The sequence below is a fragment of the Melanaphis sacchari genome, unplaced genomic scaffold (genome assembly GCF_002803265.2).
Source record: "Melanaphis sacchari strain LSU unplaced genomic scaffold, SCAv2.0 Contig11_pilon_pilon, whole genome shotgun sequence".
Lineage (NCBI taxonomy): Eukaryota > Metazoa > Arthropoda > Insecta > Hemiptera > Aphididae > Melanaphis > Melanaphis sacchari.
The window spans coordinates 2,511,364-2,531,328 of NW_020270469.1; the positions used below are offsets into that span (position 1 = coordinate 2,511,364).

The 19,965-nt window shown below is 24.3% G+C and overlaps 1 protein-coding gene across 1 annotated transcript in view; it reads left to right on the forward strand.

The window, feature by feature from the left end:
* Window positions 1–19,859, forward strand: part of LOC112604272 (protein PTHB1) — a 33,942-nt gene extending 14,083 nt beyond the window's left edge. The window contains exons 3-15 of the mRNA XM_025353237.1: window positions 294–382; window positions 9,195–9,462; window positions 11,712–11,935; window positions 12,316–12,452; window positions 12,540–12,714; window positions 13,727–13,915; window positions 14,929–15,180; window positions 16,764–16,920; window positions 17,010–17,136; window positions 17,861–18,025; window positions 18,119–18,250; window positions 19,110–19,296; window positions 19,535–19,859. Coding sequence (XP_025209022.1) covers window positions 294–382; window positions 9,195–9,462; window positions 11,712–11,935; window positions 12,316–12,452; window positions 12,540–12,714; window positions 13,727–13,915; window positions 14,929–15,180; window positions 16,764–16,920; window positions 17,010–17,136; window positions 17,861–18,025; window positions 18,119–18,250; window positions 19,110–19,296; window positions 19,535–19,581 — 2,149 coding nt within the window. The 3' untranslated portion in view covers window positions 19,582–19,859. The remainder of the gene's footprint in view (window positions 1–293; window positions 383–9,194; window positions 9,463–11,711; window positions 11,936–12,315; window positions 12,453–12,539; window positions 12,715–13,726; window positions 13,916–14,928; window positions 15,181–16,763; window positions 16,921–17,009; window positions 17,137–17,860; window positions 18,026–18,118; window positions 18,251–19,109; window positions 19,297–19,534) is intronic.
* The last annotated feature ends 106 nt before the right edge of the window (window positions 19,860–19,965 follow it).

Genomic DNA, 19,965 nt, shown 5'->3' on the forward strand with positions numbered 1-19,965 from the left:
CGTAAAAATTACGTTTTGAATCCAAGAGATAGAATTTAAAATAACTTATAAATTAATTAAAAATATTTGTCAAAACGTATGCTATTTTTGAATCGGTTCATTACTCGTTACTGTTAATATATATATACATATTTCTATTTTTTCGTTAATGGGTTAAGCGTATGGATTTGTACATTACTTTTAAAAGTAACATCCTCCCTTATTTTATATATTGTGTAAGCAAAGAGAGACAATTTGACATATTTGCTTAAAAATTAAATACAAGTAATAATTATGTTATATTTTATTGTTAGCTGTTCACCCAGCAAGAACATTGCAGTTCTTCATCCGTTTTCAATAGTCGTGTATGGAGTGAATTGCATTGCTGGATCTACAGATCACGGTAAGTAGTCGGTCACCCGTCAATTACAATTACATGCGAAATATTTGATGATAAAAATTTAACACACTATTAAAGACTTAGGGCGTAATAGTAATAGTAAAAGTGAAATATATAATATAACGCTCCAGAGATGGTGCATAACGCCACATATCGCTGCCGTCGCGGCAAGCCCTAACCACGCCCATTATTTCTGCTACGGAATTTACGCAGCGTAATTACGGGAGAGGTGCATCATTATTTCATGAGTTGTTGAATGTTACATAATAATATTATTGATTATAAATACTATTTATAATCAATGATAATATTTATGTATAGCATGCAATCGCGTAAATAATCATAACATTTTAACGTAAAAATTTGGCGCACTCGACCTATTTATTTTTAAAAAATCTAAAAATTTTTAATAACGTGACTTGATTTACATTTATGACACAATTTAATTTTAAAATACATACAAAATAATTAATTCATTACGTTTTAATTCATTTTTTAGTAAAAAAAATTGCGTCTATTAATAGTAATCCAAAATATTTTTCTTCATCTAAACATATTAGTCATAATATATTTTTTTCATTGGAATTTAAAGTTAAAATGTTGATAAATTTATTAAAATTTGCAAATTATTTTGCTGTGAATAATTTATAAAATTTTCAATTTTTATAGTAAAGCTTGAAAATTTAATGCAAGGTTTCTCATTAGTAGCTCTTATTAAAATACCGGAACTAAAAAGTTTTAAAAAAATGTATAAATATAATTTTGTTTATAAATATTCAAGTGTTCTGTTTTTTTTCCGTTCTATTTATTACACATAAATTGATTAATTATATTTTTTTCTTTAAATTGTTTTATATATTATAACTTATAAGTCGGTTCTTTAATATCGATATTTAAAAGTTTCTTTCCAAACTGCGGGTTTACAATTTCTGAATGTAAATATTCTTTATAGAAACTGTAAAAATATAATAAAATGAGAGCAAATAATTAATATAATAATACGTATATTTAAGTTTTGTGTAAAATATTTAATATTAAAAAAAAAATTACTACACAAAATACTTAGCATGTGACAAATTAACATGAGTATTGTGTATTTGTATAAATATTACATTTTTAAATAATAAATTGTACTTGCCAAACAGTAACAATACAGTTTGTTACTGACAGATAAATTTTCAAAATATAATTAGTATATAATATTTTTACTTGTAATACTTACATTTAAAGTTTGCTAATCATTTCGTTTAATCTAAGTAATTCAACTATTTCAATAATTTGAACCTTAAACCACTTTTCGGCAAAGATTATAAGATAACATGATTTTATTCATAAATTTAAGAATGGTACTGTAAGTGAATAAGTGACCTACTATTTATTGTTCAACTGTTTTTAATAGTAATACTTTTTTGTATAACAACTGTTTTAAAATATAATTTTATGAATATTTCATTAATTAAATATGCTTTTCATAAATTAATAATCAACAAAGTTTATTTTAAAAATGTTAGCATAATAATATTACTTTTCAAGTATATTAAGATTAAAATGATTTAAGAGTATAGATAACGTATATAAATATAATACATACGTCATCACGTCGGTATATATGGTTCTTCAAATATTATGTCCGGACACATCAACATTAAAATTTGACGACTCAAACATGATCTAAATAGTGGAATTGGTGGTTATTAGAACTATAAAACGATTAATTAATTATAAGTATAACATAATTAATAATTATGTAGTATATTATTAGTTCGTTACCAACTTGGCGTAGAAATAGAATTAATTTTAATACGATTAGTCAAATCATATATCTTTACGTTCTTCAAATTGTGTGATTGAATATTTGTTTTAAACATGTTTGTAAGTAAATACATTTTTAAATAACAAAAATTATAAATAAAAATTAATAATATTTTCAACTTGTTACACGTTTATAATATCACATATGACATACTCACTCGTCGTATATAAACTAAATACACTGATTCAAACTGAAATAAGACGTTTGACGGACTACGTATCCTAATATTCATAAAAAATAACGTGCTATAGAATTAGTAATGATAATAATAAGTATATACATGTATTGATAAATATTGAATATACTTAAACACAGTATCAATAAAAATAGTTAACTTAAATAACTGTAGTTATTACAGCACATATAAAAAAATCTTGATCTGCTGAGTAGGTAAGCAGCCAGTGGTTTACATCTCAAAACTTATTGTAATAACAATAATAGAAAAGATACCAAAAACATTTTTGAAAGGAAAGGTAGTCAGACAAACAATTACAATTAGTATAATCGAGCATATCAGAGTTGTGGATGCTTGTAATTTTTATGCATCTACCTCTTGTAAAATGCATACGACACTGCTAGTTTTTACTTTTTACATTTGTATTTTTTTTATTATTATTAATTATATTATAAATTATAATTGTATTAAATACTTATCATACCATTATAATCCATTATAATGAAAATGGATATCTGAAACGTGATTTGTTATACCATACATTTCTAACCAATTATGTTATTTCCAGTAAAAATCAAAAAGATGCATTTTTCAATCTAACTCTTATCACTAACAATCCGAGATGTTAGGGGTAGGTAAATTATGTAAAAGTAGTTGGATTAAATACATTTATACATTCGAAATATTTAATAAATAGCCTTGTTTATGTAAGGAACACGTTAAAAACCCTATTGATTATTCATATTAAATTAATAGCACTAACCAAATAACTGAAAATAAATTTAAAAAAAACATGTAAGGAAATATAAATACAGACATACAGATTATTAGAAAAATGACTAGGCATAACAAAAATATTAGGCGATCATATTTTGAATCTGGAGGTTTGGCCGTGAAATGGATGTTTGGTATTGCCGATATGCTGACTATTTACGTAGATATGATAGGTTAAATAATACACGTTAATGACAATAAGTTATTATTAGATAAAAATATGAAAAAATTAAAACAATTATTAACGACATAAATATCGAATTAGTAGATGAACAAAAATAAATTATCGTTTTAAAGTTAATATTCTTTATTGAAAATAATTTATTTGAATTGGATATATTATCTGTACCAAGGTTAAAAAGAGCGATATTAAGCATTTAAAACAAACAAATTATGTATTTTTATAATTTCACTAGATCCATTTTCATCAGAAATAAAACAAATAGCAAACATCCTACCTGAAAATTTACAAATCCCTAATTTAACGAAGATAATAAACAAGAAATGTACTAAATATTGTATATTGATCTTCTCCCAATAAACGATAGAGTAATATTTTTAATGAAAATTTCTCTAGGTATATATCATCAAATTTTTTAAATTATATTACATTCTACCAATATACTTTCCAATAAATAAAAAATAAAATTCATACATATCGTTGAAAATTCAACGTATTCATTAACAAATGATTTGGTGACAGAATATTTTATTTAGTCAAATAGCAATTAGCAATAACTGTTTAATAGTTGCTGACATTTTTGTTTGTAGTTTTAATGAAATTTTATACAATATAGTAATATTGATCCGATTCATGTAATAAAAATATTAAAAAATTCTATAACTCAACCTACACAATGTGTTACTTATATCACGGAATTTAAAAACTAATTATGGTATCCATTATTTTCAAAAATATTTGATACTTTGTATGTGAAAAGCTTACTACAATTAAAATAATTTGTAATAAATGATCTTTTATTTGAAAACAAACATTAAAAAGTTCTGATAAATTATATCTGAAGGCTTATATAGTCTTGCTCATATGACTAAAGGTAAAATAATAACGAAAGGAACAGTAGATTTTTCATTAGTAACACTTCCTTTAATATTAAGCCTTTTAAACGATTCGTTTTGTAATATTGCAGTTAATCAGTATTATCCGAAACCCAGTCATTTAAATAAAATTAAAAATTCAATAAAGAATCATTTAATAAAATTAATAAAAAGTTAGATCAATGATACAAATCAATAAATTTACTGTTATTAGTAGATAGGAACTATGCATTTTTTTAAAATAAATAAATATTTAACTACTTTAATAGTTATTATATTATTATAATTTAGTATAAAATTATGTAGAAAACAAAAAAATAGAATTGCTATAGAGAATATAAATTTAAGTTATTATGCGTCTGCAGTGGACCCAATAAAACGATTAACTTTCCTTATAATTTAAAACTAAATTTTATACATATAAATATAAATCCCTTTTAAATTTATTCATACCAGGTAGTTTTATTTTATTTTTCTAAGAATACTTAATTTATTATATATACATATTATACGTATATACGTGTTATAAATTTATTATTAATTATTATATATTTACATAGATATTTAATATGTATATTTATTTATATAATTAATATCAATTTAATTATATAGGTATTATAGTAATTTAAACAATACTAATATTAAATTTATTTGATATTATTAAATATTATAATTTTATTTTTGTTTTTAGCAACTTTACAATAAGAGGCTTAAAATTTAAAACCTATGTAAAATAAAATAGTTTATAGTCACTAGTCAGGTATACGATGAATTCAATAATCGAATTATAGGGAAATCTAAAACAATATTTATCATCGACGCTCCTGTTTTTTTTTTTAAAATTTTTTAAAACATTAAGAAAAGTAAGTTCGATTTTTGGCTACCTTTTAGAGTAGGGATGGTCAATGAGAAGAGACTCACGAGGCACCCAATATATTAATAAATATGGAAGAGACGAAATGAAAAAAACAAGTCATATTAATATACGTATATATATATTTGATTATCGTAAATAAGATATTAAATGTAATAAAATGTGCAGAATGAAAAACAATATAATTTATTAATTAATAATTAAAAATAAAAATAAATACATGTTAAAATATTATATAAAAAATACTATATTTTTTTTTTGTAAATTTTTCTGTAAATTGTAATTTAATAAAATATTATACTTCTTCAAATACATAAATTTATATAAAAATTTTTTTTCTGTTAAAATGTTTTATATTTTACGATAAGATGCGAACCAGTTTGGCTACCCGTGTTTTAGAGCATTATTTTGGTATTTATTAAAGAGTTTAAACTCTATGAATAACTTGTTTTTTAACGCATTATTAATTCCTTAAAATATCTTTTTTAATACATATAAATGTATACAAAATATATATATATGTTATATATAGGTTAAATTTTTTCCACTGATTTTTCTAACTCAGTGGTTCCCAAACTGTGCTCCGCGGAGCCCTTGGGGCTCTGCAATGGTTTCCCGAGAGCTCCGTTCATTATTGTCCGTATGTATACAGTTCGTGTTAATTATGTTTCATAGAACACAGGCAAATGCAAATGAACGTTAAATATTTCTTGGGGCTCCACGAGAAACTTCTCCTTAAAAAGAGGCTCCGAGGCTGAAAAAGTTTGGGAACCGCTGTCCTAACTAATGACCTAACTTAAGTTATGCATACTAAATCGCCAACTGATTTCAATCAAATATATTCGTGAATGTGTTAGTATAAATTGTTGTTATTTGTATAAAGTTATCAAATATTTGGATTTATTTTAAAAGATAATTATACAATTTATATATGCATATGAATTTATTGTTGGTTCAGATAGATAATTTACAAAATTGTAAAATGGATATGGGTACATCGGTACTGCCTATGTATTCATCGAATTTCATGACAATTTTATAAAAAAAAAAAAATACCGCAAGAATTGATGTTTTTATTGTTGTATCCTTATATTATACTTATGAGTTATAATTTAAATTATAGTTGTACTGATTTGAATCAAACTCTAAAAATCAAATTGATAATTTTGTCAAAAAGCTATCCAAAATTTTGAACATTTTTTTTTTAATTTGAACGTTTTCCAGCTGATGAATGGCAACTTAACAATATGTAGTTTTTATTTGTGTAAAATGCGGTATCATGAATGTGAAATTAAAAAAAATTAAATAATGTTTATTGCAAAATTTCTGATATAATTATTTCTATGTCTAGTTATTTATTTAATATGCACGGCTGTGATAGCAAACCTGTTTTGACCTCTAGTGCAGTACTGCCGTTGTACGTGAAGGGTAGTAAAGAATAAGACACTAATCATCGAAGACTGCCGCATTTTACGAGCGCAACTATATGTTAGTCGTAATTAACCGTATTTTTACCGAAAAACATGGTTTCGTACTTCAAATAATACGGTTTATTGAAGGGGTTTACAGTAAAAATACCAATTATAAAAATTGAAGAGTCTATTTTTTTGTAGAATCGTAATAGGCCCAATTTTTACTATCGTATTCCATTTATTATGAAATATTTATGGTAAATTGAAGTTTTTTTAAATTTTTATCGTTTAATTATTTAACTAATTAATAAAAATACCTAAAATAAGATTTCGTTCGTTTTTAAATAAAATTCTCTATAATTCTTTTAATTGGTAATTTTACTGTAAACCCTTTTATTAAGCCGTATTACTTAAAGTATAAAATGAGGTTTTGTGCCATATTTTTTTTTTTAACTATTATGTCCTTTTAAAAATTGAATTTCCCATAGAAAGTATGTACTCATAACTTTTTATCAATAGGTAATAATAAATTGCTAACATTTTTCAATAACTATTGTAGTATAAGATTCATATTATACTTACATTTTAAATATGTACATTAATGCATTTTTATTCATGCATATCGTATACTTAGGTATATCAGAAAATAAGATGAAACGTTAAGTGAAAATATAAATATTATTTGATCATATTTTATGTTTCATTTTTAATTTTAAATCTCATTAAAAAAATGTATTTTACGTTTGACTCGTGTGTCGTTTGTGCATTTTATTTAAAATAAGCATTTTTTTTATGTCATAAATAGCGTTATTTTATGTTACGTAGAAGATAAATATTGTTTTTTATTAAGTAAATTATTATAAAATTGAAAAGCCAATAAACTATAACTTTGAATTACAAATTATCTATTTAGATTTAATTTACATAATTAATTTTCTGTTTAGATATTTAAAAAATATATATTTATTATATAAAAAATAAAAATATATAATTATGTTGTCTGTGCAAAATGTATAGTATATAAATCGAAAAACTAAAAAGTTTATCAATTTAGAAAACTGTTTAGGGTAACGAATTACTTTCTTTACATAAATACATTATTAAAACGTAATATTTTTGTTTTCATAAATATTAATTTTGTTATCCTAATAATTTGTATTTTATGAATTGTATTTCGTTTAATTAAAATTAGTACATTTAGTTTTTTATTAAAAGTTAATAAAATTATCCGTTAAAACGTAAAATTATTTAATTTAGTTACAATTATATTTCTTGTGTTTGTAATGTGTTTTTTTTAATGAATAGAAAAATTAGGATATTCTTTGAAATACCTATTAAAAAGTTTTTTTTTTTTTTTTTAAATTAATTTTAATCGATCGTTAAAAGAAGTGCACTTATTCATATAATGTCCGAATTTATGTAGTATTTTAGGATACTAGTGAATTTATTTTTATTTTTAAATTACATATTATAATACATATCTAGTTATGTTTTTTACATCATTTTTTATTTTATTGTCTTTTTATAATTTAATTTAGAAAATGAATTTGTTGTGGACATTTATTTAATTATTATATCATAACTATTTTCTAAAAATAAAACGATTGTTTTATTATTTTATTTTAATGATAGTTATAACTTATAACTTAATCTAGCTTGGATTAAAATTTTCTATTATTAGCTTTTAACCCATCTAATAATATTTTTAGTACAAGTCATTGGTAATCGGCTTGTACCACTCCGCCACCGATTAGTACACATACTTATACATGTACAATATAATATATGTTTCAATTATAAGTTTTATTGTTTTATTTTTCTATTTAATTGTGTTTTTTGCGAGTTATATAGTAATAATATACAGATTACGTATTGATAGGTTATCCACCGTCGTAGTCTAAAAATCTCAGCGTCGTCGAGTTGTCTTCCGTGACATTTTGAATGCTCATTATCATTATACAATATTGATTCTTTTTTATTTAACGGTGCGCCAATCGTATTGTGTTATTTTTTCATGTTCTTGTGTGCTTTAATCGTTACAGTTTTTATTATATTGTATAGGTTCCAATCGTCATTATTTTTTATTGTATGATGTGTGCAAATCACCACTTTTTTAAACCATATTTTTACTATTATTTTTATATTTTCTTTCGTATTGTTTATGTGTGTGAGAATTATTTATTATATAGCTAGGTAACAGCTGGTCAGTCGTACATCGACTAATAGTGAGTTTTTGTTTTGTTGCTATAATAATATACACTTATATAAACTAATTGTGTCGACTATGCAATTATTTTTTCATTTGATTGATCCTTGTGGTGTTGCTGTAGGTTTGTGAATTATTTGTTTTGTTATTACACGTATTCTATAACCAGCAACAAGTAGCAGGTACCTTTATTTTATATTTTTATCTGTTGGTCAAGAAGGTCTGTACATAATTGTTTAATATTTCTCAAAGAATCCAAAGGGATTATAAAACTATTATTATTAGTTTATTATTGCTTACTATTATTATTGGAAGATTGTTTAGATATACATAATCTTACTATTTTGAGTTACCTATTGTTTATTATTTATTCTATTATAGCCTAATTGTCTTAATTTTTAAGAGTTGTAATACACATACCTATGCAAAGCCATGTTATTATTTCCCATTTTAATACAAAATAGTATTATTATTTTACTATTGATGAACGTGGTTCTATTGACAGGTGATCAGTATGTACTGGAAATGATATACGAACATAAATTCGACCGGAGCGCATATCAAATGGTCGTGGGCCCTTTCGGCGGTGGGTCGGGCAGCAGGGATTTTGTGTTCGTTATGTCCCTGGACGGCGCCGTCACGGTATACGAGCAACAGGTGTTTGGTTTTCGCACAGCATTGCCTAATTACCTGCACCCGTTTCCAATCAAGTATGTTCAATCCGTCGATGCGTTTATCACGCTCAACGCCGACCTGTGTTTAGTCTGTTACAAGTGAGTGGATACTTTTACGGTTTAAATCATGAGAAAAATATAGTCGTTTAATGTATGAAAATTGAGACAGCCATTGATCATTATTAACTTTTGTCGAACTTTTGCTTTCAGTGCACTCAATATTATTGTATACGTAGATTGCCTAGGTTTAATACCTATATGCACTGAACATTACAATTTTGTTATTACTTATTACGATATAGTTTACTCTATTGAAAATACTGAAATTTTAGATTCCGAAAGAAAAAATAAAAAAAATATCAGTTTTTCGAATTTCTTTCCCAAAGGTTTTTTGTGAAGATGGCGAAAATCTTTGTAGAAATGTAAGTGAATGCGTAGCCTGTAAGTTTTATAGTGATACAATGTGTTAACTATTTTTTTTCTAGTGGGGGAGGGAGAATATTGTGTCTTAATACAAATTATTTTTCACGAATGCAGTGTTTTTTTTTTTTATTATTGCTTTTAAATAAAAGCTCTGACGGCCTTGTTATATCTAACATCTAACTCTTGTGAATATATTCACATTCTTAAGATTGGTTTAAAGATTTACAATTATTCTAATGGACTTTATACAAGTTATTATGAAAGTTTTAAAATATTACTGTAAGTCATTTTTCGATATTCTGTGTAAATAAATAATCGATTTAAAAGTGTATATCTTTAACAAGGTAAATTATAAATAATAAGTGCAAGTAGGTAATTTTTAATGTTACTGTCAAGAATTATTTGTTTTAAAAATATTTCTCTCAAATTATTTTCTCATTATATATATTTGCATATTATTGTTATTTTTTTTTTAGTATCTACCTACTACATACAACAATATTAAACATGGATTTTATATGTTTTAATATTTTACCAATCACTTTTAATTTTTTTAATCTCATAGATTATTTGTATAGTTAATTAAAAAAACAGAATATAAATACATTCTTTGTTATATGGATAATCTCAACTATAGTTATCAGATAAAATGATAATGCTTTAATATATTCAAAGTAATCAAAGTTCATTTATAATAATAATATTAAATCGACTTTTTTATTTAATCGTTTTATTTTTTATTGAAAAAAAAAAATAGAATAATAAATAATTGTGTAACTCAGTCATTCAGTCTTTTTGAAGGATATGTTTGGCTTATTTTTGTTGTATTTATAATATGAATAGACATGCTATTGGATCTTCTGTTTTCAATTATTCATGAAAAGTTTTTAATTATATTTACTTAGGAATGTAAATCATTCTGCAACATAAAATACTCGTTTAAACTTTATGTATTTATGAAATTATTAATATAGTAGATATAATATGTTTAATTAATATAAGTATTATAGTAGCTTATCTCAGAATTAAAAATGTTATGAGAAAATATGATATGTACTTTATATCTATTCAATATTAATTTTTGAACCTTGTTGTTTTGTATAAAAACTAATAATGGGATGACATATTTTTAAAAATTCTGATTATTAAATTTTCATGCATTAATACATAATATAATACAAATATTCAAATTATTGTACATTTTAATAAGATTAATTATGCATTTAAAAGTAGATAGGTAAATAACTGGTTTTTAATAATGTATTAAATGTATTATGATAAATACTTAGGTATATTATATTATTATTTACTAGTTAATCATGATAACCTAATTTAGGTGATTATTAAAGTTAAAATTTTAAAATATTGTATGCTTATTGTTATAAAAGAATATACTAAAATATTTTAAATAACTTTTTTTTAGTTTTAATTTTATTAAATTTTGCGTTAATTGTAAAGCACTGTTATAAGTTATAAGAGGTTATTCAATGATGAATAAAACGAGACAAATGTCCTATGACTAACAATTAGCCGCTTTATTCTACTTACACTTATTTATTTATATTTTTGCTGTTATTATTATAAGACTTTCATATGCTGTTTGATGTCTATATTTATGTTTATTTTAACATGATATATTTATATATAATAATAATAATAACAATATATTATATAATTCCTTGTTTATTTATGACATATTCCAATAATATGTATTTTTATATAACTCTTAAATATTCTCTTCACTTGTATTACTCGATTTGCCTTTGGTACAACATAATTATATTTATATATCCGTTCACCGTTGATATGTTAGAATTAATAATATACACGGAACACAATCAATGTTTACGAATAATCAAAACTTTGTGTACAAATCGTAAAATATTAAAAAGGTTAAGCATAATGCTACAATGCAAATTCTTTAGGTATCAAGAGCTAGCGGACCCAAGTCTAAAACAAAAGTGGCCTGTTTGGTCGTGCACCTTGGGCGAAACCGTGTACGACATTCAGACGGTAGAAATAACACCATCTGCGACTACAATACACGTACTGGGCGAACGGAACTACTATTGTTTTCAAGGCAACGGTGTGCTGTGGTTTATGAAACGGCTTCAGTATACTCCTTGCTGTTTTCACCCTTATATTTTGGGTATATCTAAACATAAAGGCATACAGCTTTTACAAACTATAATAGTATTACTCGCGCATGTATAATATATTAGAATAAACAATTCGTAATTTAAAATTATCTCACTTTGCCTATTATTATTACACATTATTATCATTATTATTAATTAATTTTGAAATGTCCGCATTATAGATCTATAGATTTATTGATTTTCAAAAATTAAAAATATATAAATCGTTTATTGGCATTAACTTAGTTTTATAGTAATAAATGATATTACATTCAAATTAACGTTATGAATTATGCATAATATGATCTATCTCACTTATTATCATTGTCAACTATACTATGAAAACTTTTTTTCTGTTTTTATTTATTTATTTTGCCCTTTTTTATTACAGGTGAACACCCAGACACTAAGACTATGTGTATGATTGTGTCCGATACCGACAGTGTCTTGGTATACGATCAGACAAAACTTCGATGGTCGGCCAAATTGTCCTTTCATCCGTGTATTATTGCAAGAGCTTCGTTTAAAGTATTGTTTGTTGCTTTATCCATACGCAATATTTTATTGAAAATGTATTGTTTTATTTACGAGTTGATGGCGATTTATTTATAACAGGCGTTACAGGGATGTTTGGTTCTATTGTCAGAAACTGGTGATTTGAGATTTTGTTACCTGGGCACCGAACCCATGATATTTATGGCTCCCGAAAGACCGATTAAAGATTATAAAGATACCAAAAACAAACTAGTTCAGTTAAAAAAAGACCTACAAAATATGTCTTTGCAAGATGGTATGATTATTTAATTATGTTACTTTGATGATTAATATTTTTGGTTATAAGGTGTCGATTTATTATTATGATAAGTATGATGTGCGAGTATGTTAGTTGAACGTTTGAAATTGCATAAAACCTTATGAATAATTTTTAATCGTTTAATACTTAGATAACTCGTTACTCAAGCCGCTTTCATAATATTTTAAGTTCTATTATATTTCTATCATTTACTAATTTATTTGAAATATTATGTTGAGTATAAATGTATTAATCACCTAATTTTACAAATTAAAAATATTTAGCATTTTAATTTTTAATTTATTAAATATTTAGTACTTTCTATTTACCATAAATAAAAGATATTATATAAATATAAGATAAAGCCGTCTAAATATCTTAATGTATAATAATAATAAGCTTAAGATGAAAAAAAAGATAAATATGTGCATACTTGAGAGATATTTCGTATTCAAACTTTTAACTTTCAAAAAGTTTATCCACCAAAGTTAAAGTCAATGAAATTAGGACTCGGAAATATATTATTTAAATTCTATGCGTATACGTTTTGAAATGTTGACTAAATTATTAATTAAAACATACATACGTATTTATATTATATATCATAGTACTTTAATAAATATCATACTACACACTGTGTTTTGATAGATTCTTTGAGTTTCATGAAATGTATGGAAAACAATGCTATTTAATATATGTAAAAAAATAATGTACATTTGTAGGGCAAATATATATTATTTTGTATAACTTAAGTATTTAATTACTTTTTTCTTAAACAATATAATATTATTATACATTTTAAAATAAAATATTAAAAATAATGCAATAACCTATAAACCAAAATATGTATAAAACGTATGTTTTAAATTTTTTTCTTCATATTATGTTTCTTGAAAAATCCATCGAAAATGTTCATATTTAATTGTGTATAGTTTATTTAAATTACGTATAATTAAAAAAAAAAAAAAAACTGTTATTTGTTATTTTTAATGATGTTTTTTATTTTAAGAGACCGAAACTCTACCACTATTGAAATTAAATACTCGCATTTTGAATTTGCGTTCAGAGGGATCGGGGAAACTATGTGACATCGAAATAGACGTGTCACCATCTTTAGTTATATCATCAGTGCAAATTACATTTCAAATGGTCGCACCACTTGTCATTTCACCCACAGTTGTACATTTAAAAGACTTGAGTAAGTATGCTATGTATTTTTAAAAATGTAAATAAGATTTAACCGATAATTTAAATTAAAAATATTCACAATAAAATATTGCATACTATAATGTTATCAGAACAAAATAAAGCTTGACCTAACTCAACATTGAAAAACGTTGTTTAAAAATGTGTTTTTCTTTATTTATCAGAGTTGTCAGTTTAATTCGTTTTGAAATAACAATCTGATTAAATAGGCGATTTATATCGACAAATTTAGGCCGTTACTATTAACAAACCATTTTGTATTTGATAATAATCAGTACGATGTTTTTATTTTACAAAGCTTATAGACAGTTAAACTTAATGACAAATGTATTTTTTAAAATCTTTATCGTAATGTCAACCTTTTTAGGCTAGTCTCGACAATTTAAGCCACATTAAACTTTCCTTAAGTCTCGTGGGGGTTAGCCATGTATCAACAGATGGTAAAAGAGTGGTAAAATGTTCAAACGCATAAAAAAAAACTTACCTACCTATGTAATTTCCTATCTCCTATGTATTTTATTCTTTATCGTTATTTATGCTGCATGATTGGTTTAAGCTTACTTAGTATTAAGAAGCTTTAATAAACCTAGTTTTAAATGTGGGTATCATTATTTAAAATATAAAAGTCGTTTGTCAGATAAAATTGCAATATTTCGATATGTAATGAATATTACGTTGTATACAGTAGGTACATCGGTTTAATCTTAATCGTACCACTATATTAAGCATTTTAATGTTAAATGAATTGTAATATATGCTACTAGTTATAAATATTTTTCTTAACTACACCAGGCACCAACTATTTTATATTCAGTGACGACGTGTTGAGGATATACGTATAGTACACAGCGTATAAGTTCTGCTCCTTGTAAATTTTATTTTTAATATAGATCACCGGTAGATATGCAATCTTTATTATAAACATAAGCGTTAAACAGTTATTATTATTGTTTTTATGATTTTTATGTGTATACAACTATTTCATGTGTGTATAATATGTTCTAGACGAAAGTATGACGGTCCGAGTGATAGCGCATAGAGAAAATGACGACATAGAATCTGTGGTGTCATCGACGGAATGCATTGTTTGCGCATACTATTCCAGGATATCGGATGTACCGGGCTCGGTGCAGCAGACTGTGCGGTTGCCGATGTCACTGGTTTACGACGTTTGTTTGACACCGCACTTGGATTTTAGTTGGTCGGCAAAAATATCTGTTGACGAGAGTCCAGTAGCAATGAAAATACTATTTAAAGGTGAGTTGCGCATGTACGGTTTTAACGCGGTAATAGTAATAATAATAATAATAATAATAAATTTCTGTAATAGGACTTTTCAGTTTTCAGTTATATACTATTCAGTTATATTCGTAACGTATAAATTAAATCGATTTGACGTATGTTTTGACTTCTTATCATTGATATTATATTTTGATGTAATTTTTTTTTTATGTCAATTATTATAATATATGCTCATTAAAATGATTCCCCGCTCACCGAGTTTCTCATTTTCTTGAAACTATTTAAAAATGTAAATACCTAGAAAAAACTACCATAAAACACATTACAGCTGATTAACACCTTTTTGGAAATTATAATCTGTTTGTAGGACGTTTTTATGTTATACGTTTTCTGAAACTATGGATAACATAATTAAATTATGTTTAATAAACGCGTTTATTAATAATTTTAAACTTAACAATTTCTCTAAGAGTTAAGTCGTAATTTCTTGATATTCTTATTAATTATTATTGAATGAAATACTACGTATTACACATACTATATTATGTTAGGTAATGAATTTTATACTAAATTTATACTAAATTTTCGAAATTTCAAATTAATATCGAAAATTAAAATAGACAAATGGAGTATTGTAGTATCAAACTATATATTTTGTTCTTTTTTTAAGTAATAAAAATGGTTATATTATATAATATTTATTTTCCTCCTAAAAAATAACAAACAAATGATATTTGGAAAATACCAAGTTCGAAAGCAAAGTATATTCAGTTTTAATCTATTGTTAGCATTGTTTTTTATTTTTTTTTTTTTCATATCACTTAGAGATCGGGCTGAATCATTAAATTGCTATTACACTAAAAATTGAAATATATGTATAAAATGTCAGTGTAGAAATCAAAAAAAAAAAAATTAAAACATTTTTGTATCTTACATAAAATAGGTATATTTTGTCATAAATTATTAACTATGTGCACAAACAAAGCAATTGGAAATTTGAAAGTACATTCACTTTATGATCGTGTGTTTATAAGTTTATTGTAAACCATAAAATATAACTTAATAATAATAATAATAATAATAATAATTGTTAAAATATAAATTACTTATGAGACTTGATAAATCTGTCCATAAAATTATACTTTTAGTGTGTTAAATTTCCTAATGATGCTTAATTTTTTTCACATAATTCAATATATTATAATTGCATGGTATAATATTTATATATATATGAAAAAAATAATGCTCTCACTTAAAATTTTGTTGGCCCAAAAAATAAATGTTTCTATATCGGTATGGCACGCGAACGTTATAATTTAAAGACTCAATAATATCAATTTTCTTATAAATAAATAAGAATACGTATAATGAACATTGGTCATTTATTATTACACATGATTTTTTTTTTTTGTAATAATTATAAACGTATTGATTCATTTAATAAGTTAGTTAAAACTATTAGTTATCTATTTTTCTTAGTTCAAAGACTTGAGTTGTATAAAAATGCGTCACAAAATAATTAAATCTATGTAAATTTAAAATAACGTTGAATAAACTATCCGAAATGGATAGTAATGTTAAATTTATACCTTTTGTAGAGTTTGCTGATTCATCATTAGCAGAATTGTATTTCCAAACAATTAGTGGTATGTCGAAGTATGTCTGTGTTACTGCATTACCCGCAAATCGTTCTTACGAAATACGATCATCAGGTCCTGAATACGCCAATATAATTATCGAAGAAATTTTGTTCAGGTATGTAAATGTTTACCATAGTATTATTGATGATTGATGTTTGATTTTGAAAAGGATCACTATAACTTTAAACAATATTATTTTTTCAGGCATAAAGAATATTATAAAACTAAAAAATGCGTCATGCGCTGTGATAAAAATGAAATGCCCGTTGCAGAATTTTATCAAATGATTGAGGAGCATGTAGCCCTTAAAGGAAGACTCGAGTTTGTACAGGTATTTTGAAAATAATATTAAAATTTAAAATATGAAAATGAAGCCATGACAAGATTTTTCATGATTGTTATTATTATTACTTTTTTAAAAATAAATTAATTATGAAAACATTTAAGTAGTATACCAAACTTTGAGTAACAATACAAATATGTTAGTAGACATTCAATTTCGGCTAATAATTTTTAATTGATCATTTTCTTATATATTTTATTAACGTATACTTATTTCATGGTACATATTTAAGATAAGATATTTTTGTTGGTAAATTAAATTTGTGAAAGGTTTTTATAATGCAATAACTGTAGTGTATTTATTTACAAATTTAATTGTGCTCAAAACAAGAACATAAATGTTGTCAAAACTTATATTTGTTTGTAGTTTATGAATAATGATTAACGAACTAAATTTGCTACGTATAACAATTCTTCAATATATTATGGGTTATTTATACTTAGTAATATTTATTTATTTTTTTTAATTATGATCATTGATTAGATATATTCACTGCTTTTGATTACTCAAACTAATAATTACAATTAGGAAAAAAGGTGGGCAAGTGAGTACCACTTGTACGGTATGTGTCAATTAATAGGTCATTGAAATGGATGTGTTAAATTTAAATTTAATTTCAGTATTTTATGTCTTTTCTTTATAATATTACACGTTAATACCAATACATAATTAATCAATATTTACGATAATAAACTTATGGTTTTTTCCCCAGGAAGAAATTTTTTCATTATGTTCGCAATATCGAATCATACAAAAGTGTTTGTTCAATAAACTCAAAGAAAATACAGTTCAGTCTGTGTCCGGTTTGAACATATTGATAGACAACACACACGAAACGTTGTCGGAGAAAATGTCGGAAATTAAATTTGTAAAACAGGTGCGTTGATAAATTGTTGTTGTGTTAAAGCATTTGCTTTAAAACAATTTTTTTTTTACTTTATTACGTAGTTTAAGTTGTATTTTTTTTTAGGAACTGAAAGTGAAATTTTCCCAATTGATATCTTTATCAAGGCTTTTAGTAACAATGCTCAGCCTGTGTTCTAAAAATGATAAAATTCTAGAAGAGTTCAAAGAAACTGTCGTTTATTTTACTGATAATCAGGTAACTCCACGAAATATTTATATGAAAATAATACAGTTAAAATGAAGATATAAAATAATATTGTGTACTTTGATTTGTTCTTAGAAAATGTCCCAATCTTTTAATTAATACCATACGGCATACAGTCTGTAATCTTTATATCGGCATTTTTTTTTTTTTTTACCATAATATGGTTTATCAATATTTAATAAAACTATTGGATTTAAAATATTTCCCGAGCTCATTTATTACATTACGTTATATAGAAACTGGAAATCAATTACAGACTTACAATAATTTTAAATAAATTTTTTTTAGTTTTTGATGTTATTGGTTTGTTCATCCTTAAAATTTTTATGTAAAATATACATTTCATCTACTCGATTATTCATTTTTCATTAATTTAGTATTTATGCGTACTATAAAATAATAATATATAACTAAGATAACCGTTGATCTTTAACTATTGTAAAAATTATAATAATCTTAATAAATAAGTTATTGCAAAAGTTAAGTGAATAAATCAGTGTATTTGAAAATTATTCGTAGTAGAGGTATAGTGTAACTTTTCTGACTTCAATATAATTCATTTAATTTCTCTTACACTTCTCTATAATTTTTTATTTACTTTTATAATGAATTTAAAAATAATCTATTCCAAGTACTAACTAAATCGCTTGATTATATAAATTATTTACAATACATAATAATTTAATATTTTCAATATGTCAACCATTTTTTCTTCCAGAAAAATATCAGAAATATAATTGCACAATCAATATAATATTATACTTTCATAGCTTTTCTGAGAGCCTTTAATTTTTCTTTAAACCATAATTTTAAAATGATATTAATTTTTAATAACTTTTTGTGCAAATAGAACTGGGAAAACATAGTTTTGCAATCATTGAGCTATTTGGTCAGTAGCAAAATCACGTTAAATGTTCAAAGTGACGATCCAGTTCATGTTGTAATGAGCTTAAGGACATTAATCGATTATGTTATACAGCATATAACATCTATCAAGGATGAATTACCAGTTAAATTGAAAAAAGAAAACACGAGAGGTATGTAACACTAATGTACCAACAAGTATTGTTTATTTTTGTGGTTTGAAAACATTTATAATAGCAGTAAAATTGTTTAGTCTACTTGTTAATTTATACAAAAAACGTATCATATATTATTTCATTCTATGGTTAATGTTTCAAAACATGTGGATATAAAGCTGTATAAAACAAAATTATACTTATATTATTTACCTTTTATGTTTTTCTACTTAATATCTTGTATTTTTTTTTTCAGGTGTATCACCTATTCTAGAATCCGAAGAAGATTTTTATACCAGTTAGTTGGACGAAAGTTTAAAATTAGAAAATATAGAGGATATTTTGTACTCTATATTGTATATTATAGATATTATATATTCTATATTTGTATCTCTTTTCGTGTATAATTTGTGTTTCATTAGTAAAATATGTGTGTAAATTTAATTTAAAATGTCAAGTGTTTGCTTGCGTACAAATATTATACTCCACGGTTACGTCACCTGCAATATCATATACATACTGATCGGTATGTTTAATAAATTATAAATCATGTGTTATAAATTAAATTTGTCGTCAGAATGTAGTACGCTGTACGTTTGTACAAGTGATATTTAAATATTGAGATATTTCCGATAAAATAAATTGGACTGAATTCTTTTTTTTTAAACCTTTAAAAAAGACTTAAAT